Source organism: Castanea sativa, chromosome 3, assembly GCF_040712315.1.
Source record: "Castanea sativa cultivar Marrone di Chiusa Pesio chromosome 3, ASM4071231v1".
Classification (NCBI taxonomy): Eukaryota; Viridiplantae; Streptophyta; class Magnoliopsida; order Fagales; family Fagaceae; genus Castanea; species Castanea sativa.
The window spans coordinates 35,210,332-35,235,533 of NC_134015.1; the positions used below are offsets into that span (position 1 = coordinate 35,210,332).

Below are 25,202 nucleotides of genomic sequence, written 5' to 3' on the forward strand. Positions count from 1 at the left end.
ACACTCACTTTATTTTAGGAGACCTTTTCTTTCTTTCTTATTTACAAAATTACAGCTGTACCCTTCGCAAGAATACGTGTTACTGTGAGAAGCGCGTGCCATTTTCTGCCACTCTTTTAACCCATTTTACACGTTTCTTAACCAGTCCACTCACTTTAGCATGTGCATCAACATTCCCATCAAAAGTTGTAAAAAATTTAGCATTTCACATCTCAAAAACTAATTTTATAATATATAACACATTACTTTATGATATCTCTTATATCAAAATTTCTATTTTTTTAACACTTCATTTAAATATTATTTTTTAGAGAAGTGCTACCCACAACATTTTTACAACAATTTTACAACAAATCATAGGTGGTTAGTTGTTATAGGTTCAAATTTGAATCTAACACTAAGATTACTTTTTTGTCCTAACAATAACAACCAGTAACAACTTGCCACTTAGGATTTGTTGTAAAAATGTTGTGGACATATCATTTCTCTATTTTTTATTCATTTTTCATTCTTCTTCTCTCTCCTGTCTCTTTCTTCCTCAACCCACTGCCACCGCTAGCAAACCCACCAAGCAAAAAACACAAACAGAGAGCAAGCCCAGCAAAACACACACACACACATACACACACAAATAGCAAACCCACATCCTAATCCACCTTTGCCAATCAGACCACCAAGCAAAACACACACACAATGAAAATCCATGGCAACAATAGCCAATCAACCACCATCAACAGCCAATCAAAAACCAATCAACCACCATCAACAACCAATCAACACCCACAAAAATCTGAATCCACAACCACAATAGCCAATCAACCACCATCAATCACCCACCCTTACCACAGTAACCCTCTACCACCGATCTATTGCTCAACCCACCACAACAACCCTTCAACCCACCACGGCAAACCTCCACAAAAGCCACAGGAACTCATCACGCCGAACCAAAACCTAGTAGATCAGTGACCAAAACCTAATCATTAGACCATCGCCACCGCCGCCGCCACCACCACCCACAACCATCGGACCATCAAAACACCACCCACGACCATTGGACCATGACCCACAACCCAAAATCAAAACCACAGTCATCGGACCCACGATCCATGACTACAATCACCAGACCAAACCATCGGTAGCCCACAATCGCCGGAACACAATCACCGGTGGGCCACAATCATCGGCGAACTACAATTGGCAAACCACAAAGAGAGAAGAAAGAAGTGAGAGAGGAAAGAGAAAGATAGAAATGAGAGAGAGTCATTGGGGTGAATAAAAAAAGAATTTTTTTTTTTTTTACAATCTAGCTACAGTATGGTGTCAAAGATGAGATTGTACTGTAGCGGAATGTTAAAATTTTTGAGATTTAGCATATTTCATATAGGGGTGTTTTTATCAATTGAGGTGCTAAAAATGCTAAAAAAAAATAGCATTTAGCATTTTTAGTACCTTTGATGAGAATGCTCTTAGAACATTCTTATCAAATGTGTTAAAAATGCTAATTGCTATTTTTTAGCATTTTTAGCACCTCAAATTATTAAAACCCACCTACATTAAATATCTAAAATCTTAAAAATTTTAGCATTGAGTTACAGTAGAATCTCATCTTTGAGATCCTATTGTAGCAAGATGCTAAAATTTTTTAATATTTTTTTTTTTTTCTCTCTCCCACTCTCTCGTGTGTCATGCCTTTCTTCTCCCCCCTCTCTTTCTCTTTTTCCTTCTCAATTTCTCCTTCTCAGACTCAAGCTTTCCTCTCTCTTTCCCTTTCTTCTTCTCAGACTCAAGCTTCAATGATAGACGACAGACGCCACAAGTCCACCTCCGCGTTTCAAAAATCCTTTACAAAACGCAAACCAGGACGATGTCATTTCGAGACCGAAACAGCACGGACGATTTGGGGTGAAGACGTTAATGGGTGAAGACGAGGTTGATGGGTGAAGACGTTGGACAGATTCTGGCTTTGCTCAAGGTAAACAACTGTAGTTAAGGGAGAAGATGTGGTGGGTGGATGGTGGTGCGGCCATTGATCTCGTCAGTGAGGTGCGTGAGGGAGAGGTAGTGGGTCTGGGCCTAGGTTGTGGAGGTAGTGGCTCTGGGTCTGATTTATGGGTCTGGGTTGATTCGATGGTTTTGGTTTTTTTTTTTTTTTTTCCTGCTGTTGTTTGTGGTTGCGGCGGACGTGGCTAGTGGTTGGTGGTGGCGATGGTGGGTGGATGTGGTGGTTGTGCTATGGGTGGATTGGATGTGGATGTTTTTTTTTTCTCTGCTGTTGTTTGTGGTTGTGGTGGATTTGGCTGGTGGCTAGTGGCGGCGATGGTGAATGGATGTGGTGGTTGTGATATGGGTGGGTGGATATGGTGGCCAACGGCACTTGGTTGAGAAAGAGAATGCTGTTACCAAATTGTAAATTACACTTCAAAAATTTAGAGTAATTTTGATCTTATCTCTTGCAATTTTAAATTTTTGATCAAATTACATATCCTTTTAAAACAAAGACCTTCCATCTATATCCATTAAAGAAATAACTGCTAATTGTATCTCATAACAAAATAAAACAAAACAACGTAAAAACAAATTAATTAAAACATGTAATACATACATGTATTGAGTCACTATGTGCATACATGATGTGTGATGTGTAGTATATAAATATACATATTAAAACTTAAATTTATTTGATTTATAATTTAAAGGTTATTCCACGGTACTCACTTGTTTTTTGTGCAGGTACAATACCCACCCATATCTAAGCCATTAATTCTAAAAGTTTTAATTTTGGGCGTTTAAGTGAGTTTTAGTAGCTTACCAATTACCAATAGAACAAGTTATAAAGTATAAAATAAATAAATAAATAGATGTTGCGTTCTCTCTCTCGTTCTTTCAATTCAAAGGCAATGTTGACGAAGACGATGCTCGAGACTACTTCCATGAAGTTCAGGATTGGCAAGGTGTGAACTCTAACTTGTTTTTTGTTTGAAATTTAAAACTTCGTTGTCTACTTTCTTTTCATTTGTGGTTTTTTGTTTCATGTATTTGAATGAATTTGGAACCCTAAGGGGGTGTTTGTTACTGTTATTTAAACAATAATTTTCAGTGTTTAAATAATATTACACGTATTTCTATGCACTTTTTCACCTACACATATTTCTACAAAATAATAATAATGTTAATAGAAATCTCTTACAAAATAGGTCCTAAACTCCCCAATACGTGGTTTTGGTGTTTGGATATCATCGATTTTAGATCCTCCGGGTTTCATTACTAAAGCACAATATTTCAACATTATGTTGCTTTAGTTTTTTATTTTTATTTTCTAGATGTAAGCAAGTTGAAATCACAAATTTCCTTGAGTTATGATTGGGTTTTGCTTTATTTTCTATTTGGATATCAATGAATTAATCCTAAATTCTAACCACTGGATTGTGATATTAATAGGTCTATACATATATAAACCTTAGTATATGTATAAACCTTAGTAAATCCATGTATGTATGTGAAGAAGGTAAGGATCAAAAAAAAACTCATTTGTTTTGTTCCCTTTTTATTTGTTGTTGGATTTTTGCAGTAGCCCATTACATCACTAATCTTGTAATGTGAGATTCCAAAACTTTTTTGGGGTGCTCTCAATCAAAAGAGAAAGGTATATGCACCTCCCTTTTGAGATTTTGATTATTGTGGAGTCTACCAAAACAAAATAAAGCACTATTCTACCAACCTAAGATTCTAATGTTCGAGGCTAGTTTACGGAATGGGAAGGTGTCCTGACACTCATTCTACCTGGATAAAGTCTGGTCTTCTAGACTTTAAATGATCATTTAAGTACCCTTACACAATGGTATGTAAAATGTCATGTACTTTCTTAAATCTATGCTAAGTGTTATTTAATAACCTCAAATCTAATGTAAATAATCAGATTTAATATTTAATGTGGAAAACAATATTAAGAAAATAAATCTGATACCAAAAAAAGAGTGTTGATGACAAAGTGGAGATGTAGATTCTAATAAATTTTGGTGAGAAAACTCAGATCTAGTTTTAGGTATGAGAAAGATGGGTTTTTAATGAAAATTTTAGATCTGATTTTTAGTTATGAAAAACAATAAGTTGGTATTTATTTTTGCTAAAAATGAGTGCAAGGGTATTTTGGATGTTCTAAAAACCATGTTCAAAAATTTGGAAATTCATTCATGATCTTGAAAATCTGGTTGAATGCATGTACCACAAGAGAGGCTCAATAAGGCCATCTTTCCTATGTGATTCATGAGTGTATGTGCTTGATGGCTACCACTTACCTTGAATAGGAAACATGTTCACAAGCAAGGATTTTTGGAGTGAAGTCTTTATACTTATCAAATGCATGGGTATCCTTTGTTTAAGCTCATGAAGGGATAACTTGAAGAATGTGTTTGGCTTTTTGTACTATTCAGGTTCAAAGCTAGGATTGGGAGAAGACCCTACCCTTTTTTAGGTATGATGCTTTAGCATGTGTGGATGAGTCAATCATCAATGATTGACCAAATGTTCAATGTCCCATGACTAACGGATCCTCAATGATCAGTGAGATCTTTCATTAGGTTATGACGTGACCTTGGGGTTAAATGGGGTGCTTGAAATGAAGGATATCAGGCTCAAAATTTTCACATGTGGGTGATTCTTTGGCATAAGCTCCTTAGACTAAGTAGTCATTCTCAATTAAGGACTTTCTTAGGACCGTAATGTAAGGATAAGATTTTCCTAGGCTTACTATTTTGGCTGTGAAATTCTTTGAAGGGTTTCCTAAACTCAAGGGTTACACTTCTTTGAGAACCATTTTGGTTACCTCTCATGCTTGGCTATATCATCAAATTGAGTCCATCTCTTGAATTTTGTCCATTTCGCCTTTTTGGGCTTTCCTTTCATTTTGATTTTCTTTGGCATCTTTGATTTGGGTGATGCCAATGTCTTCTGACTTTTTCAGGCTGATTTCTTTTTTACCCTCCTTTTGTTTGGGGCTTCATTTGACTTGATTGGCCCATGACTTTGTCATTTGATTGATTTGGGCTTTTCTTTTTTATACTTTGCCCTTTTTGCTATTATGGACTCATTTGATGGACTCAAATTTTTGGAGATCACCTAGCATGGGATTCTTGTAATCATTTAACCTGTCCTGGTGTGGGGGGGGGGGGGGTAATCCTTGACTGGGTTAAACAAGAAAATAATTCAATAGGCTTAACTGGGCTAGCAAGAAATATTTCTCTGCAAGTGAGATAGTAGTGAAATGAATGTCTTTCTCCGTCATCCTAAGTGCTTACTTCTTAGCCTAAGGAGATTAAGTGGGAAATTGCAAATTTGAATATTTTTCGAAAAATATTTTCTTTCCAGTTCAAGGGGCTATCATGCGTTATAACTATTTGGATAGCAGAAACATATGCCCCCATCATTTCAAATCCAATCAGTTGGTCAAAAAAACTTGAACATTTGGTCATTCTCTTATTCAAGGTCCACACCAATTTTGGGTAGGACCTCCCTGAAGGGTGATTGTCAACATGAGTTGAATATGAAATTTTGTGAGTGGTAAATATTCACAAATGCAGTTTTAAGATGGGATATCATGAGGAAGTGTTTAGGGGCCACATGCCACCTATCCTTGGTAAGGGATAGTCATTTCACTCAAACAACTCTTTCCCCACAAAAAGAGTTTTGGCATTGACTTTCCACTCTTAAAAGATGCATGCTTTTCAAAACACAAATTTTCATGATTTTTATTTTTTGATTGAACCTTTATGTTTTGATTTTATTTTTGGAAAATCATTTTGAGAAAGATGAACAAAATTGCAACAAACCTAAGCTAACCGAGGTGAGAAAAGGTTTTGTTGAGATAGTGTTTGGGATGAGGTGACAAGGCCAAACTTGGGTTCCAATATCTTTGACAGATAGCATTCCCAATATCCAAAAGCCTTCACAAAGATCCACTTAGGGGATGAAGGTCTCCACCTCACAGAGAAGCCTTAGATGCTTGACTCCATGTCTGGTGTACATCTTGTTAATGAAGAGTTTCTCTGATTTGTGGTGGAAGTTTTTGAGGAATATCGTTCTCTTATTTTATAACAGCCACCAAGATATCCTGTCAAGGCATAATAATGCCACATTAGGGATTCGAGAAATGCAAAATGAGAACAACAAAAAGGGTTGTTTATGCAATTCCCTAATATTTTGATGAGGCATTGTTGCCCAGATGTTGAGGAAGTACGTGGACTCTGATTGTGTCACCACAACTGTTCAGATGCTTTGTCGTCATTATTCATTGAAGCAAGCAATACGAGTGACGTCGCATTGGCTTGATTAAAGCATGTTCCTGAAAAGGATATTGAGTTGAGTGGAGTTATGACACATCAAGACTATGCCAAAGACCAAATTTGATCCCTTTACTCTTCCACCATGGTTCATATGTTGGCGTTCATCGTGAGCAAATTCCGACGTTGTATCAATGAAGTTGCCAAAGTCGATCCTCCTTGCAGTCGCGGACTATAAAGTGAATCACCAAAGCTGAGGTGATTCTGATATTGTTGAGAATGTTCTTGGAAAGAAGATGGACAAAGTTAGACAAAGAATTCGCTCATGGCAAGATCCAATAAAATTGGAGATAGTTCACATCTCTCCTTGAATGAAGACTTGGTCTGCATTTTCTTTGATTTAGTTATATCTTTTGTAACGATGAGATCTGAAGTGAGATTGTTTGACTAAAATAGAGATTGAAAATGGTGGAATGAATTTTCTTTTCATAGCGTTCTTTCTATGGTTGCCCAACTTTTTACTAGAATTGTGTCTGTGTTTAGTTAACTTATTTAAGACAATTAGGCCACATTGGACATTTATCACCACAAGGATCAGAATTCGAAACCATTTTTGCTGAATTTTTTATGAGTCTGGTTAATGAATGCTCTTAAGGCATTTATTAATAAGTTATTCTAGAAAAATTTTAAAATTATTTTTATGAGAAATATTTAGCAATTAAAAAATCAATTACTTTTTTATTTTCCCATAAATACTTTCTAAATTAATGTCTTTAAGGCATCTGTTAACATTTCACACTTTTGATTTTTTTTGTTTTTTTAACCTAAAGAAGTATAAGAGTTTAGCTAACCTAGTATAAGAGTACAAATACCTATACAATTTTTTTTTTTTTTAGAGATAGTTACAATATACTGCTGACGCTCAAACCATTTTCTTCCTTAAATTTCCAAACACTTTATGCATGAGGAGATGTTAATTCAACTAAATAGCCCTCAACATACCTATACAAAACTTGAATGTGAGAAAACACATCTATTATGGCATCATCATCCTAACATTCCATCTTTATAAAATACAATAGGTGTATAGTAGTATGTGGACGGATATGATTCCGCTTCTTTCACAAAAAGCATGTTTTAAAAATTCAACACAAAGAAAGAATGCTACATGTACAGCATAGGTATAATAACACTTTTTTTTTTTTTTTAATCATGATAAAAAAATAAAAAAAAACTGCCAAATACTTTTTAAACAATAAATAAATAATCTCTGTATCCAATACCGTATCTTAATTATCTGACAAGTTGCATTAGTCTGAAAAATATTGTTACTATGAGTTCCTCTTTGAAGGTCTGCACATTTGACAAGGAATTGCTACTTCGAAAAGTTATAAGTACATGATAATTACAACATGGATAAAGTATAATTACAAAATTGGTTATAACTTAAGACTACAATCTTACTCAATATCTTTTTATTGAAGGTGAATTTTGACAAATCTATTATTGGATTACATCTTCTTCTTATACTCTACGTGCTTGTAAAAATTCTAGAAAAATAGAGATCAATAGCTATGCCATCAATAAATTGTTTAAATCGTAGGTTTTTATAGTTAAAAACTATGCATAAAATATAAGCTTGTAAATTATATAGTAAATAATGTCCGATTGACATAAAATTTGACATGTGTAGTAAGAGTATAAAAAACATGCAATTCAACAGTTAAATTTTCAAAATATATAATAATATTTATTTTATTAAGGTTGTAACCTTAGGCTACACACCATGAAGGTGGAATTTAGCAGTACAAAATTGTTGGCATGGTTAAGAAACCTGCACATATTCAACTGTCAACAAAGTAGTTTTACCACTCAAAAACCAACAAAAACGCACTTCCAATTTCTGTTTGCCATTTTCGACCATCAATCTTTTTTTTTTTTTTTGGGTTTTGAGTTTTCATAAATTACCCTGTATGATTACAGCTTCATCCAAGATAACGAAGCAAGACTCCATCATTTCCTAGTACAAATCCTTTCCTGTCGTTGATAAACCTGCCACAAATAAATTAATAAGCCATCAAGATTTTATAATGACTAATGAGGGTAAGGAGCTTAACCTAAAATTTTAAAATATCTTCTAGAATTCTTCAAAAAGAGTACAAAATCATATGCATTTATTTCCTGTTTGGTGCTATTCCAGATTTATTTGCTTTCCCCTTCATTTCTCTGCACAACACACACACACACACACACACACACACATATATGGACTGAAAAGAATGGAGACCTTATAATTACATTGTAGAGATGGTAAGGGAGTAAGCATGTGCATTAATATATATACACATGGGTTTAAGTTACACCTGGTATAAGAGTTGTACATTTTTTGGACCATTGATGTGTATTAGATCTAAGGGTGAAAAAAAACTCATAAACATATCATTGATGTTCTCAAGAAACTAGTAATTTAAGGCATTAACTCTTCTTATTAAATGGAAAAGAGACCTTATAATTACATTGTAGAGATGGTAAGGGAGTAAGCATGTGCATTAATATATATACACATGGGTTCAAGTTACACCTGGTATAAGAGTTGTACATTTTTTGGACCATTGATGTGTATTAGATCTAAGGGTGAAAAAAAACTCATAAACATATCATTGATGTTCTCAAGAAACTAGTAATTTAAGGCATTAACTCTTCTTATTAAATGGAAAAAAAAAAAAAAACATTAATTCTCCAAGTGAATTCAATAGACCCCAAATCTCTCTCTCTCTCTCTCTCTCTCTCTCTCTCTCTCTCTCTCCATTAGACCCCAAATCAAAATTTTAATTGCTGGCTTCTCTCTCTATTCTTAAACTTGAACCCAGAGAAGAAGACGAATTGATAAGTTTTTATTTTTTATTTATTTTTTGCCCAAGTCAGAATACCAATATGTCACGATTTCTAAAATATACAGCAAGAGTAATTTTAAGTTGAATCTGGGAGTGTTCTAACTTAGGGCCAGCTTGAAGATTTTGAGTGCAATGGAAAGAGTTTTAAATATTTGAGTGCTTTTAATGAAACAGATTTAGACCTTATATAGAACCATATGTCCTCTTTGGAGATTTACCTAGAGAGAGATCCCATATGATGGCGGATATTAAGCTTAACTCTAGGGAGAGACGAAAAAGATGATGACGGGGAAAGTGGAGAATTAATGCTGTTTTTTTTTAATGACTTAAATTACTAATTTGAACATGAGTGTTTTTTCACCCTTAAGTCTAACACAAATCAATGGTCCAAAAAAGGTGCAACTAGAACTCAACTCATATATATATATATATAGAGGCAAGTTATTAAAAGGTTACACTCACTTCACTGAGTATAGATTGGCGGCAATATTATCAGCTGCTTTGTCACGGGTCCATGTCTTGCCACCGTTAGTAGTTCTCAGTAAGATCCCACTTCCCCCTGCCGCCCAAGCCTCTTCCTGCACAGCAAAATCATAAGGTGTCCGGACCAGGATTAAATTTCTAAGCTCACTTATAATGCAAACATTATCAAACTTCAATGCAAATCCAGTTCTTTGTCACTAGGCCTCAACCTCAGTGCTTTGGAATGGGCCCCAACTAAATTTATTTTTTTAAAAGAAAAAAAGAGGGCGTGGAGAGAGAGAGAGGGGGGGGGGGGACAACCATTCCCTGGAAGATCCTGCATAGGCATGACCACAACAACACTAACATGCTGAGGAATCAATGCTTGAAGGGCCTACACATGGATGTGGGGCAGCAGGTGTTCCCTCAGGTGGGTTCAACTAGAGTTTAAACTCAAGCCCACCAGGGTGGATTTCCTGATAAACCAACATTGTACCCTTGAGGTTTCAATCTCAAGATGTTGACCCCAACCAAATCATATAGGAGTAAGCCTTTGCCACTGGGCCATGACCTCAGGGCATCAGCCATTTGTGTGACTTTTGGTTACTGACTCTAATATCCTCACAGAGTTGAAAGATATATGTCACCCTAGCTTAAATGTGCCACCGTACTTATTTAGATATTTCAAGAAAATGTTGTCCATCTGAATTTTGTGAGAGTTACAGAGTGCAATGGGAGCTTGTAAGAGAGAATGCTGTTTTAGCTAGCCAGCATCAAATCAATGCTTTCCAGTATGTAGAAGGTCCTAGGTGGATCTATGCAGCTAACAAGTTTGTTTTCTGCTGACACCAACATATGATGAAGCTGATATTATAGGGCTATTTAAGTTTTTGCTTGACTACAAATATTTCATAGAAAGAAAAATTCAAGACAGGAAAATTTGAGGGGAAAAATGCTTTTGATTTATGGCAAATAAAGATGCATACTTTATTAGTGCAATAAGGATTACTGAGAGTACTAAAGGGCAAGGATGCTTTACCAGTACAGTTACAAGATGAGGAAAAAGTTCTCTTGGAACAAACACCCAGTACAATTCAGTTGTCTCTAGCAGATGAGTTCTATAAGAGGTTGTAGAGAGGAGAGGACAGTTGCTGGATTGTGGTTTTAGTTTAGAAAGTTGATACATAACCACCCATTTGTACATAGAATCTCTCATAAATCGTTTGTACATGAAGTAATGCTATATACAGCTTTCAAATGAAAGAAGGTACATACTCTTCATTTGAAAAATATTGATTGCAAGGTAGAAAATACGGATCATACTCTAATTCTATTTCAAGACATTGAAGATCTGCACATAATCATAACACCACCACCTAATGAGAAAATTGTTACCTCTGATCGGTACCCAATATCAAGAATGCCAAAACCCCGGCTTTGAACTGAAACTTCTTCAAACTCTTCTGTTACCTAAAAAAAATTAAAAATTGCTACGTCCATCAATAAGCAATTAAAGGAGAAAGTGGACAGGTGAAGTAGAACGACAAGCAAAGAATTGCATCAAAATCAATGCACCAGAGACCCATATAAAGAATATAACATTCAATGACACAAACTTGACAACTGGAAAAAAATAGTAAATGTACATAAATGATGTAGAACAGACAAGCCAGAGCTGATAATTTGCAATGGAAGAAATTTGGGAAGTGAAAAGGCACCAATAGAAATCCTCCAGTAGCAGAATTGCATGAAATTTGGTAACCTTAAGGGAAATGATGTGTGGGGAATAATTCATCGTCTTACGGTTGTGCCCTATGCCGCTTTTTGGCCAAATTCCTATGTTTAGGCCTCCATTTTTTATGGTAACGTTTCCCCCTTATGATTTTGGTTTTAAAAGTTAAGAATAAGTTTCTGTCAGTTCTAAGATGTTTCCTAGTGTTTGTAGTATTACTTCTGGTAATTTTCTCAATTTTCAGTTTTTGAGAAATTTCCTTTTATTTCAGCTTAATTCCATGCCTAGCACACCATAGTAGTAGACATGTTCTAATTCTTGTGACTATCTCAGTGCATCATTAAAGCACACCATAGTATATGCCATGTCCATGAATTATATCGTTCTAGAATGATGAACAACAGTGTATATCGATGATAATCTCATAGAACTCTCTAAATGTCTAAGCAATAAATCAAACCCCCTATTAAACTGCCATCACTCTCCTTGTGATAGAAGTGTCCAAGTATGATATTTTAACTATTAAGGAATTCATGCTAACTCCAAGTCCTGGTCCTGTGCCAATATAAATAGGGTCTGTGTCCAAAACGCGCATTCAGTGATATGGCTCCATCCCCCTATGTCCATAGCATTTAGAGTAGATATCTCCAGTAATCCTATAATCAGACAGCCGTGCAGCCTGAAAAATCTCACCGGTTGTACTTGGAGTTATTTTTTTGGTACTTCGCAGAACAAGACACATACACACTCTCTCTCTTATTTTTAAAGTCGACAAAGTGACAAAGACATTTGTAACCAAAATCAAACAGAATAGTTATCAGAATTACCTCTGCTTTTGTATTTTCACCTTTATGCCTTCAGAGACAATCACTAAATGGATAAAGATTAGTTCCTTTGCTTTTTCCTAGTGGCAACTTGCTTGTTCATGGAAATTAAATCTTCACTTTCCCATGTTGTTAGTCAACTGAACCTTTTTGCCTCCAGAAAGTAATCATCTTTTTTCAACTCAAAATTCCATTTCCCTCCTATAAACTAGAAATTTCTAATAAAAATACATCCCCACTGATGTCCATACAACATAACCAGAGCAATGCAGCTGAATAAGGCTACATCAAATCAAATATGAAAGCAATAGAAAATCACCACATGCACTCAAATAAAATTTCTTATCTAAAATATATTAGACAACTTAACGAAAGAGATATCCCCACATTACTTACCCCTGTGCCTTTGCTAAGATAAAGTCCCCCTCCACGAACTAGAAGCCAAAGACCACCATCAGCTCTCCATCCCATGTTCTGAATTCTCCTTGCAACTGCTCTGTTATGTGGCTGCCAGAACGGCTGAAAATTTCAAAAAGCAATGATTATCTATCTGAGTGCACGTCCTTAAATGAAACTTGAAGCTCAGAACTCATTTACATATATAGCCTCAGAACACAATAAATTAACTATGACTTACACAGGCAACTAAAGAAAGGAAATCGATGACAACTTTTTTATTTTAGGTAAAAATAAAATGGGATGAAAGGATACATATACAATATCATAACTACTCACCTACTCTCATGTGTGTGTGTGTGCGTGTGTGTGCGTGTGTGTGTGTGCGCACGCGCTTCGCAACGACTTTTCTAAACCCCAAATTAATTTGTATTCTTTCTTGGGCTTAGCCCACAATGGGAGGTCCCAGAAGAGGTTTGTCTAACAGTTGATGGTTTAAGACAAAGATACGGAGTTTGTTTGCTTGAAATATGGCTGTCCGAGGTGGATATCAGACAACTGAGGTCCCCCCTTTGGGTGTCCGAGCTGGATCACCTTATCCCAAGATGGTGTTCTAAGCTCTCACTTTTCCCTCGTGTTTCTCTCCCCTGAACTAAGTTCCATCCTCGTTTTTTTTCCCCTAGGTTTATTTTTATAGGCTTGCTTTAGTGGGTCTGTCATGATGAGAGAATATTCCGCACCTACGTGGATCCCTCCACTTATAGGGTTTGGGTGGCTTCTTGAGTCTGAGTTACTGTTTTAGCATGTCTAATCATGCATCAGGGATGGGACCCACAAACCTGCCATTGAAAGAACTAGCCGATATCCCGCGCAATGCGCAATGCAATTTGATAAATTTTGTAAGAAATTATTTATGACCCATTGATTTCATGAATACTATTATTGTTAATCACACTTAGTCTATGAGGTTTTCTACTAAAACTAAATTCAAACTAAATACATTGAGGGGAAAATTCCTCTAATTTATGCATCCAAAAAATGTCACCAAATCATAGTGAAATTGTCACCTACAAACCTGTTGGTTCCTAAGTGTCTTTCTTGTATTATTTATGTTTTATATATCAATTAACTATAAAAACTTCTAAAATTTCATGATACAAAAATAGAAAAAATAACGTCATAGTGATGCAATAATATCACAATTTAACCTCCAAATTTTAATTGAACTAAAAGTAGACAAAAATAGATCCTTACCAAGAATACACATCATATTGAAAACCAAAAATATAAATTGGCACATAATATGAAAAAATAAGCCTAAATAAATTACAATGTACTTAAGTAAAACTATATACATAAAAAATCTAAACAAAATATCTAAGCCGAACGTAATATTTTGAAAATTAACATATCTCTCGGAAAGAAAAACAAAGATATTGTGAGAAAATTATGGAAGTTTAATTTTTAAATCCAATGGAAATGGAGATTTATATTGGACAAATGTGGAAAATAATATTTGCCCAATTCATTGAATTTGACTCTTGCAATTCTGCATTGAAGTTAGTCTTATGCAAAAAATTGAAAAGTTTTTTTGATTCCTACATTTCTCATAACTTTTTAGATCCATCCGTATCAATTCAAAGCACGTAAAGTTATAAATGTATACAAATTCTTTGAATTTTTTTCCTACATTTTCCATGACTTTTTAAATCCATCCATATCAATTCAAAGCATGTAAAGTTATAAATGTATATAAATTCTTTGAATTTTATTAATACATTGAAATAAATGAATTTTCCATTACTTAATATAGTTTGACATAAATGCTAAATTTGGACGAGGTGGAAGCCTAAATGAGAAGGATGTCATACAATGTGCCACTTGGCAAAACCTCATACTCTCCCACATGAAGTCCCTGCTTTTATATATATATATATATATATATATTGATTTTCTAGTAACTTGTGCCCGATGCCGAATCCTATGCTCGACAGGCAAATTACCCCAACACACTACTTTCCCTCCTTAGGGATATTGGGATTTGTTTGAATATGCTTGCCGGGGACATGTAGGTCTATGCTATAGCTTGGTGACCATTAAATTTGGGCCGAACCTAAACTTAATGGTGCTTGGCTTGGGCCTAATATGGGCGGAAATTTTTTCCCTAATACAATAGCCCCCCATAATCCCATCTCCCATATGTGGTGAGGGGATTGTGATTCTGTTCCCAGCATCTTGGGACGTGTGCCACTATAATCGTCATGTCTCATTGACATCAACCATCAAGTAATTAATGCACCGGATTTGATAGCTAGTCTCCTCGCACATGTCTTAATAGTTGTCAATGGATCAACGGCCAAATCAACTACCTATTGGGCTCCCAAGATACGTGGAACTCGAGGGGCGGAATGGGCTGTAATTTTCCCAGCCACTTCCCTAATTTCTCCCTTATAAATACCCTTTTTGAGGCCCTGGCTTATAGAGAGATCTTCCTAAGCCTACTCACCTTTCTTCCTTGTAGTACACTTCGTCTCTTCTGTTCTTTCAACTTAGCATAGCCATGAGTAAATTTGCTAGGCTAGTAAACACTCCTAAGGTTTTGACAACCTTTTCGGCCAAATACCATATTCCTGAAGATGTAGGCATTGAGTACTGTCATCAGGATTCCATATCCAACCACATAGTCTCCTAGCACATGTCTTAATAGATGTCAATGGATCAACAGCCAAGATCAACTGCATGTTTGGCTCCCGAGGTACACAGAACTCGAGGGGCAGAGTGGGCGGTAATTTTACTGCCCACTTCCCTAATTTCTCCTTTATAAATACCCTCTTTGAGGCCCTGGCCATATTTCTTCTCCTCTAAGCTCCTCACTCTTTTGCCAACTTTCTCTTTCACCCCGCTTATAGAGAGATCTTCCCGAGCCTGCTCGTCTTTCTTCCTTGTAAGTACACTTTTCCCCTTCTCTTCTTTCAATTTAGCGTAGCCATGAGTAAATTTGCTAGGCTAGTAAACACTCCTGAGGCTTTGACGGTCTTTAAGGCCAAATACCATATCCCTGATGATGTAGCATTGAGTATTGTCATCAGGATTTCATAGCCGACCAGAGGGTACAAAGGACCATCTTTGTCCCTTTAATAGCCGTTATAAAGGGTGGGGTTAGGTTTCCTTTAAACCCTCTTCTAATTAACCTCTTAAGGCTTTATAGGCTCTGTCCCAATAAGTGCTCGCCAAACTTATTCCGAGTAGTGGGGTGTGTTGATGAGCTCAATAGAAAATTCGACCTAGGACTCACCCACCACAACATAAACTGTGTACAATTGTTGTGGTAGTCTGTCCACAAACTACTATTTTAAGACCCGCAAAGGACGGGTAAGGCTTACATCATGCCTACCTAATTCCAGCAAGAATTATCATGGTTTTAAAAACTGGACCAGCCGGTGCAATCAGTTCAATTGGGAACCGCCGGTTTGGTAAAAATGCCCAAAACCGGTCAAAAACCGGGTTAAACCGAAAACCGGAGGCAAAAATGGTTTTGCCTCCAGTCCGGTTTTTAAAACCATGAGAATTATCACAGGGAATTCTTGAAGATCACTGGGAACTAGCACACCAGGGAAATCCCATGTCTAACCTCCTCAAACAAACTAGGTCCGTGGAGCATGAGAGTCATTTTACACCTATGAAGTGTTCTATCATCCATTCATCATATTTGTGTCTTACCTTCGCTGATTTTCTTTGTTTTCTTCAAACCCTAACTTCATTTAGCCAAATCTAAGGTTTGTGGAAGTACATGATCTCAATCGGATTAGTCAATCCGAGATCTATGTTCATTCAAACAGTCACGGTCAGCTTTTCACGACATACTTGATCCTCGGATATAAACCTTTGTACGGGGGTTTCCAGGATCACGGGAACGCGTTGAGGGCAGATCATCCACTCTTCTCCTCTGTCAACGTTCAGCTTAAAGGATTTTTGCCAAACTTACAAACATACAAGGCTCGGCAAGCAGGTCGTCATCAATGAAGAAGGGACTCACCTCCACCCTTATCGAACACTTCAGCTCATCAATACTTTTCCGCCGAGGAACCCGAGGCCACCGAAGAGCTCTAGACTGAGGAAATGGTGGTCCAAAGGACCTTGGTGGTAGATGACTTCTTGGCTACCCCACAAAGGGGTTCAGCGCAGGTCCCTCCAGTCGTAGTTATGCCCATTGTTATTAAATCCATTCTATTCTAGAAAGAACGGCTGGAATATCTCGTACCAGTACGCAATCCAGAACAGTAATACCACACGTTCCACCTTGGGTCCAATTCCAGAGTGTTTCAGGTCATTCCAGTATGTCGCCACCGAGCATCGATCGGCTGAAGAACAAACCCAACCATCGCAAACAACTCAAAGGTCAACCCTTCTTCTTCTACTTCTTCCTCTTTGCTTCATCTTAGACACTCTGCCTCTTCGTCTTAGTCTTTTTCTTAAGTTTTTGCTTTGTTTCATCTTTATGTTTGCCTTTTAGCTTGCTAACCCCACCCATACACTACTTTTCCTCCTCGGGGATAGCGGGATTTGTTCGGATATGCTTGCCGGGGACATGTAGGTCTGCGCTTCAGCTTGGTGAACATTAAGTTTGGGCCTAACCTATACTTATTGGTGCCCGGCTTGGGCCCAGTATAGGCCAAATCTTTGCCCTCCTACAATATGTGTGTATATATATATATACACACACACACTTCGACCTAGCAAAGTGCCTTTCTGGTTCTAAAAACCAGAGTAGGCATTCATTTGTTGTTATCTTCCCGCCATGAGAAAGAGGTATGCCAAGCAGGATATACATATTTATATGTACAACAACGAAGATACCCACCATTCCTTGATGATCTTTTCATAAGATTCAAAACTTCTACTTACAAATCTACAACAAAGCAATTCCTACACATGGTTCACTTATCTTCACCTTGCAAGTAATAATATATTGGGTAAGCTAATCCTAATATATGGTATTAAGATACAGTTATCATGCTTTAATTAAATTCTCAAACCGATGTCCCACAATCATGCAAAAGGAATTCCACTTGTATGCATAAGTAATTTGGCATATTGTGGTTTGTTAACGCTAAAAGAAGTGTTATCAAAACCTACTTCAGAGGAAACTTTACATTTAGGTAGTAAATGGTGAATAAAGACCCAAAAAAAAAAAAAAAGACTTTGCTTTTAGATGGATGGCACATATTCCAAATATGTTATAATAAGTATGAAGTTTTATTAAAAAAGGAAAAGTACTGTTTTCATTATGATGAACATAAAGTATTTAGAGAATAGAGTTTGAATTATGGTTAAGCGACTAAATTCACTACTTCATAATAGCTTAAACTTTTAGGACAATCGGTAATTTAACATGAAAGAGCAAGAGAGAATAGTGTTTGAAATATGGTTAAGTGACTAAATTCACTATTTCCTAATAGCTTCAACTTTTAGAACAATCGGTAATTTAACATGAAAGAGCACGAGATCCTGAGTTCGATCTCTGTCTTCACTCTACCTCCCATTTAAAATATTAAAAATCTCACGTGTTGGCTCTCACCTATCATAAGGGAGGGAGTGTTAGAATTATGGTTAAATGACTAAATTCACTATTTCATAATAGCTTAAACTTTTGGGACAATCGATAATTTAACAAATAGAAACAATTATGTTGAAGGTCCTAAAGAGGTACTCATAAGAACAACATCCTAGAACCAATAAAGCTCTAGAACCAAGTAAAATAGAGACGTACTGAAGTTATAATGAGCTATTAAATACAGTTTACATTGCATCTCAACACAACTAATCGCAGAAATTTCACATAGAAAACATAATTAAAATATACAACAACAACAACAACAACAACAACAATGTCTTAGTCCTAAATTTGTTGGAATCGGCTATGGATTGCCAACCGATTAGTCAAGGTTAGCCACATGCATCCTTTTCCTCCATTCTATTCTATCCAAAGTCATAATCTTTGTTATTTTAACATAATTAAAATACAGTCACCTAAAAATGTGAGACCAAATTTGCATATGCAATACTGATTTTTTAATAGAACAAAATAGTAACGTAATCCTAGTGAAAAGTTGCAATGAGCTTTATTGATAATAATTTGGTGCATCTAAATATCTTATTTTATGCTTGTGGTACAATCCCATATCTTGCAGATCTTACATTGGGACTAGGATTGGTTGGTTTGTTATATGGGGTTATTTTTCATCAAAAACCTATTTGGCTCACCTTAGTGCAATTTGGATTTGTGTATATACACAAATATATGTACTGTACACCTCATGAAATATGTGTAATATGTATGTATACAATGATCAATGCCAACTCCAAACCCCACACCCCCCCCCCCCTTTTTTTCTCTCCATTAATTATTTTGTTTAGTCAAATCCTTTTTCTGAAGTCAATGGTTTCCTGCCATACAAATGTTTTCAGCTATGAAAAAGGCTGAGAGACATGCACCAGTTAAAGTGATAAGTTACTGTAGTTATTATATGGTATACAGTTGCCAAGATAATTTAATATATCAAAATTTGAGGTGAGGATCTAAATAGAATTTTTAAGTACAATTTGACTCAACTGAAACTAAAATTTCAACTCAACGAATTGAATTTTTAATGTGATTAGTCAAAAATAACTCAATTGCATTTTCACAAAGTAAGAGGAGTATGTGTCCCTATGTAAATGACTCAGCCAATTGAATTTTTATCGTTATATTCCAGTTTGTAACAAATCCCCTCTAAAGTTATGCTTTTCTTGCATTAAAACATTCATACATCCTCAGATAATAATGCTAAATACAAATGGGCAAAAACATTGCTGCTCACTTGGACAAGTACTGCACTGAATTAAACAACTCATTGGAGTTTCATCACATATTACACTCGAGACTAGGAATATTTATCGAGATCTTCACGTTTCTAACACTGAATAGAAAAAAAATAAAATAAAATAAAACCTCCTTAGAAGCAGGCAAGCCTCATGTAACAGCATTATGTAAAGTGAAGGAAAGCCCAATGGCATCAGAACAGAGAAGGACCTCACCTGCCCAGGCTCCCATGTAAGATAGAAGTTACCGCGGCTTGAGACAGCAACATACCTTCCATCTGGAGAGCGATTCACAGTATTAAAAGTTCCTGTGTAATAGCTTGCACCACTAATACCACTAGAAACGGTTCTGAAAAGGAAAGGAAGACAATGTGAACATCTTACCTGTCCAAACTAACACCATTCTATTAACATTTCTACCAGTATAACAAGACACAAAAATTAATTTGATTTGGCCAGTTGCTCATGTCCAAAATCAAATCTACTATTAACGATGTGGATTAAAAGTTATCAATTTTCAAGCACAGAAACTTAATACTCTCAAACCCAAAAACCCAGTATACCTAATGATGCTCTTACACAAACACACTAAACAAAAATTGTTCTTCCACCTCTTGTAGACTACACAAATACTTATGCTACCAACCGTATTTATAGGATCATCACAGCTCTTTATTTCACTTCTTACTAATATGGAATTACTGCTCTTACATAGAAACTACCATACCTCTTTAACATTCATTCTATCAACATGAGATTCTAAATCCAACAGGAAATGTCCATGTCTATGAACTCATGACTCTTACTAAGATGGAATTACTGCTCTTACATAGGAACTACCATACCTCTTTAACATTCATTCTATCAACACGGGATTCTAAATCCAACAGGAAATGTCTATGTCTATGAACTCATGACTCAACAAATCTCTTCATCCAACCATGAAGAGGTGTCTTTACAAGTATCCCTTTGAATACCCATTTGCACCCATTTATGGTGGCAGTGCCTCATTTTGTTCTCAATGTGAGACGTGACTTGAACTCTTTCAATTCAAGCAATGCTTGAAATCTTTTACCGGTAAGTTACACGCTCACTTTATGGGTCTTGAACCCAGAATTTCACCCTTTAGCTTGCTCTTACAACAGGAGGAGTTAATACATAAGCTAGAATCACTCCAACAATGCTTGAATTTCTTCGAACTTAGCTCATATATCATATCAATTACATTCTTCACAAATCTCACTTGCTTTCATCCATCACTATTTTTCTTTTATGGGTGATTTAACCAAATTCTCCTTTCTATCTTTTGCTCCACCATGCACTCCACCTCTAACAGCATCACCAGTTAACTTGTGCAAATTCTTGGAAGCCTTCTCTTATTTCATTACAACCAAAGAACCTTTACTAACTTTTATAATCAGAGAATCCAATCAATATAAAGAAATAAAATTCCTTCAAAGTTCTAGTACATGTCACAATTTACCAAAAGTCTTACAATCCTATCAAACATCTCAATATTCATGATAGTTATCCCTACAGTTTTACATTCTACATTATAAGCCTGATAACATGACCTCCATCAGTCATCACAAGTCTTGTATATATTAAACCAATCTCTATTCCAATACATATAAAAGGAAAGGCATAATTTCAACACAAAAAAAAAAAGCACAAATTTTTTTAATTAAAAGCATCAGTTTGTTGACCAAAAGAACATCACCACTATAATCAACATCCTTACTATTGTTGCATCAATTATTGTATCAGAACCAGATTTTGACATTTGTCTGTTAAAATTCTTTCTACATGACATACCTATTAAGAGTATACAGTTTATTACAGGATTTAACCTTTAATTTAAACCCTCCAAATGAAAACAGTTTACACAGTTAGACTATCTTATATTATAGCAGAAACACACCTATTAAGAGTAGCTGACACTGTTTCCTGAACTGCAGCCCTCCAGTTGTAGCCTCTATTTGACGTAACATATATTGCACCTTGGTCAGTCACCATTTCTGCACTCTTCTCTCCAGTTGCTTTTATGTATACCTGCATATGTTATATCGAAGTCACCTACTATATGGTTGCAATCTTTAAACACAAACTTTGGTTTCCCCTAGAAAAAGAAATGATAAATAGCTCCTCCAGCTGAATGGCTTATTGCAAGAGCTTAATTTCACTTCTAGGGAGCCTGTGAGATTATAAGCCGGAAACAAACATTGCACATACTGATAGGACTGCAAATTACAAGATTGACAATCACTTTATAAAGGAGAAAATGAATGGAGATCAATCTGCACCCCTTATGTGAAAACTGGAGACCAGCTAGCAGACATATTGACAAAGAGAGTGTCGATCACTATTTTTCGAAAAGCATTATAGGCATTCTTGGCATGTGAGTGATATTTATTATGCTCCAGCACAAAGGAGAGTGTTAATTGTTAGGATTATCTAATTCCAATCATAATAGCAGTAATATAAAGTATAAAGCACGGGGTAGAAATTCCTAATACTCTCTCATTTTTATTTTATTTTATTTTATTTTATTTTACAGCCATGCACAAACTCTCTGCCCCACTTCCTCCCTCAACCTTTTATTTGAAAAGGAAAACAAAGGGATTAAAAGAAAATCAGCTATGTTTGATTGATGCAATAGAAATATTTTATGGCGATTGAAAACAGAATGACACTTGAGAAAATGAAAAAGTTAAAGCTAATACAAATTTTACTGCAAAAAAAAAAACTGACGTTACAAGAATATATGATTGGTGCCACTTAAAAATAAACTACAATAAATGAATGTATAAATTACAGATTCTTGTGATTTGTAAAAAATGCAGTATCGATTGGATGTGAGGTTAAAAGTGGCATCTATATTTCTAGTATTGATTTTGATTGTCCGTCCTATCATGAAAATGAAAATGAAAATGAAAATGAAATAGAAGGAAGAGGATTACCATATCACCAGGAAGTTGAGAGCTTAGAGGTATCCTTTCCCAGGTGTCCCCGGCATCGGAAGTGTACAAAAGAATAGCAGGTTTGCCAACAATCCATCCCTCCTTTCCTTTGAAGCTGATGGAATTGAATCTGTAGTTGAAATCTTCATCTTCGGCTGAGGGAATGGAACGCGGAAGCCAAGTGTTTCCACCATCTTTGGTCTCCAAAATGGTTTGGCGAGTCCCCAGTACAAAACCTTAAGTAAGTACACAACAACATGTCAACAACTAATGGGAATTTGGTTTGGAAAGCGATTATAACAAAAAAAGAAGTAGGAACCGTGATTAAAGTCGCCAGGGACGAAAGCGATATCGAGAAGGACGACGCCAGGGTCGATGGGGAGATACACTCTTTCCCAATCGGAAAGAGAGTCTTCTTCATCTTCTCGTTGTTGGGACTTTGCTGCTGCTGCTGCTTCTGGTACTAGTACACGTAGTAGTAGAGATATTGAAACAGAAGAGGCGGCCATATTTGTTTGGGATATGAATTGTCTACGATTCAAACAAGATTGTATTTGTATTTGCTTTTGCTTTTGCTTCTGCATCTGCTTCTGCTTCTGTTGGTGTGTGATAGTGCTGCTCGGAGGCTTTAGCTTTAGCATTAGGAGCTGCTCGCTCACTTGCAACAGATTCTTTGCCATTCTTTCCTTTTCTGTTTTAACTGCTCCAACTTCGCTCGCTCGCTCATACAATAGAATAGAATACTACTATTTCTTTCTACTTTCTACTCGATAGGATAGACCTCCGCTCTTCTTCTTCTTTTTTGTGTGTCTGTGAGTTGATTACCAATACGTGGTCGTTTCATTTCCCAGTATTAGATTTCACAAACAAATGCATAAATCTCATCACTCCCCCTAAAAAATAAAAAATAAAAAAAAATTATTTCACACTCATGCTTAGCGGTTTTTCTATTGTTTTTCAAATATTACTTTCTATTCATCTCAATTCTAGGTTTATGCATTTGTCAATAAGATTTATGCATTTTACAATCATTGAAAAACCTAAAAGTGTGATGAGATAAACTATACCAAAAAATTTTTTTAATATACCTATAGACACGCATAAATCTCATTACATTTCTAGGTTTTTCAATGGTTGAAAAAAATGCATAAATCTCATTGACAAATGCATAAACTCTGAATTGATATGAATGGAAAGTAATATTTAAAAATAATATAAAAGCCTATGAGAGTAGTATGTTATGGTAGATGTGCAAGAAAAAAAATTATCTTATGAGATGTCCTTAAGAAGTTTCTCTCTCACAATATATGTGGCCTCCTACACAATTTTTATTAAAAAAAAATTATAAGTGCCGACAATTTTCCCCTCCTTGAGTACATGATGAGCCTAAGCTATGAAGCAATGACTTCACTGCATGCATGACCAACAAACCTCAAAAACAAAATACACTAATAAATTAATTAATTAATTGTTAATATAAAAACTAACCCAAAAAGAGGTTTGAATCTAAGCCTTTTATCATGCAATAACCAATCAAGTAGGTTCATGTCTTTGGCTAAGTTGAACACTTATATAATTCATGTGATAAGTCCGCTTTTTATGACTTTACGAGAGAGAGAGAGAGAGAGAGAGAGAGAGAGAGAGAGAGAGAGAGAGAGAGAGAGAGAGAGAGAGAGAGAGAGAGAGAGAGAGAGAGAGAGAGAGAGAGAGAGAGAGAGAGAGAGAGAGAGAGGCAGAAGAAGAAGAAGCCAACGTAAGGGTCTGTTTAGGATCCGTTTATTTTGTTGAAATTGAAATTTTTTTGCTGAAAATATTGTAGATAAAGGTAAAAACTAGCTGAACTAGTACAGTGGGACTCATGAATAGTACCAAAAAGTGCAGTGATGCTCATAAATAATAGCAAAAATAAGCTGAATAGTAAAATAAGTTGGGAAAAATAATTTTTTCCAAACACACACTAAGTCTATTTAAATCTAGATTTAATATTAAAGAAAAACAAAAATTCCCACTAAAACACAAAATTCGATGGTGAATGCAATCCTATGAAGTTTTGAGGCAACACATTTTTGTAATTGAACCAAACAAATTTCATAATCACATGCTAACTCAAGCATTTCGATTCTTCAATCTCAATATTACCTTTCTTATTCTCTGTCAAATAGAAAACACAATCGAACATCACAATAATTGTTAAAAATGTGTGCTTTTTAAAGGAAAAGGAAAATTGAGGGACCTCAAAGTAAGTGGGATGGAGGATAAGTGGGAATTAGGTTTGTTTTTGTTGTCCTTGCTTGCAACTCTTCTTTAAATTAAATCCAAACAAAGAAATTACTTATTTGAGATGAACACATGATATGTAGGATAACATGATGAATATGTGTTGGTTAATGCTATGTGATGCAATGCTTTGTATGATGATATGATATGACATGTTTGCTGCCTTGGTGATGATATGATAATGCTTGTTGCCCTATGTGATATGAGGTGTTATGCTGTGTACTCTATGATTAGATGAATGCTAGGACACATGTATGATGAGACGAATGTATACCATACCTAGAACATTAGGATGTCTATGAGATGCTATTATGATGAGATGTGATATGCCATGCTTAGATGAATGCTAAGGTGTACGATTAGATGTATGTTAGGATAGAACTAGAATAAGTGTGTGTGATAAGAAAACATATTAGAGAACTCTTTGATAGAATCAGCATACAAAACACAATGAGTGAAGGCTAAACCATGGGTTAGGTAGAGTTGGATGCTTAATACTTTTTCATCTTTTTAACTTG

General features: G+C 35.7%; 1 protein-coding gene across 1 annotated transcript; it reads right to left on the reverse strand.

Moving 5' to 3' along the window:
- Positions 1-8,006: 8,006 nt before the first annotated feature.
- LOC142628315 (photosystem II stability/assembly factor HCF136, chloroplastic) lies at positions 8,007-23,256 on the reverse strand. The gene is made up of 8 exons (XM_075802412.1): positions 22,727-23,256; positions 22,408-22,643; positions 21,369-21,499; positions 19,664-19,796; positions 12,587-12,709; positions 11,030-11,104; positions 9,635-9,750; positions 8,007-8,330 (listed from the first exon to the last, which is right to left on the reverse strand). The coding sequence occupies exons 1-8, from the start codon at positions 23,085-23,087 to the stop codon at positions 8,264-8,266; spliced, it is 1,242 nt and encodes a 413-aa protein (XP_075658527.1). The 5' UTR covers positions 23,088-23,256; the 3' UTR covers positions 8,007-8,263.
- Positions 23,257-25,202: the final 1,946 nt, after the last annotated feature.

Excerpts from the sequence above, each read along its gene's own strand:
- LOC142628315 (XM_075802412.1), bottom strand. The coding sequence starts at position 23,087 with ATGGCAAAGAATCTGTTGCAAGTGAGCGAGCAGCTCCTAATGCTAAAG. Across the intron at positions 19,797-21,368 it reads GTGTCAGCTACTCTTAATAG|AACCGTTTCTAGTGGTATTA; the intron begins GTGTGTTTCTGC and ends TTTCCTTTTCAG. Across the intron at positions 8,331-9,634 it reads GCCAATCTATACTCAGTGAA|GTTTATCAACGACAGGAAAG; the intron begins GTGAGTGTAACC and ends TATTTGTGGCAG.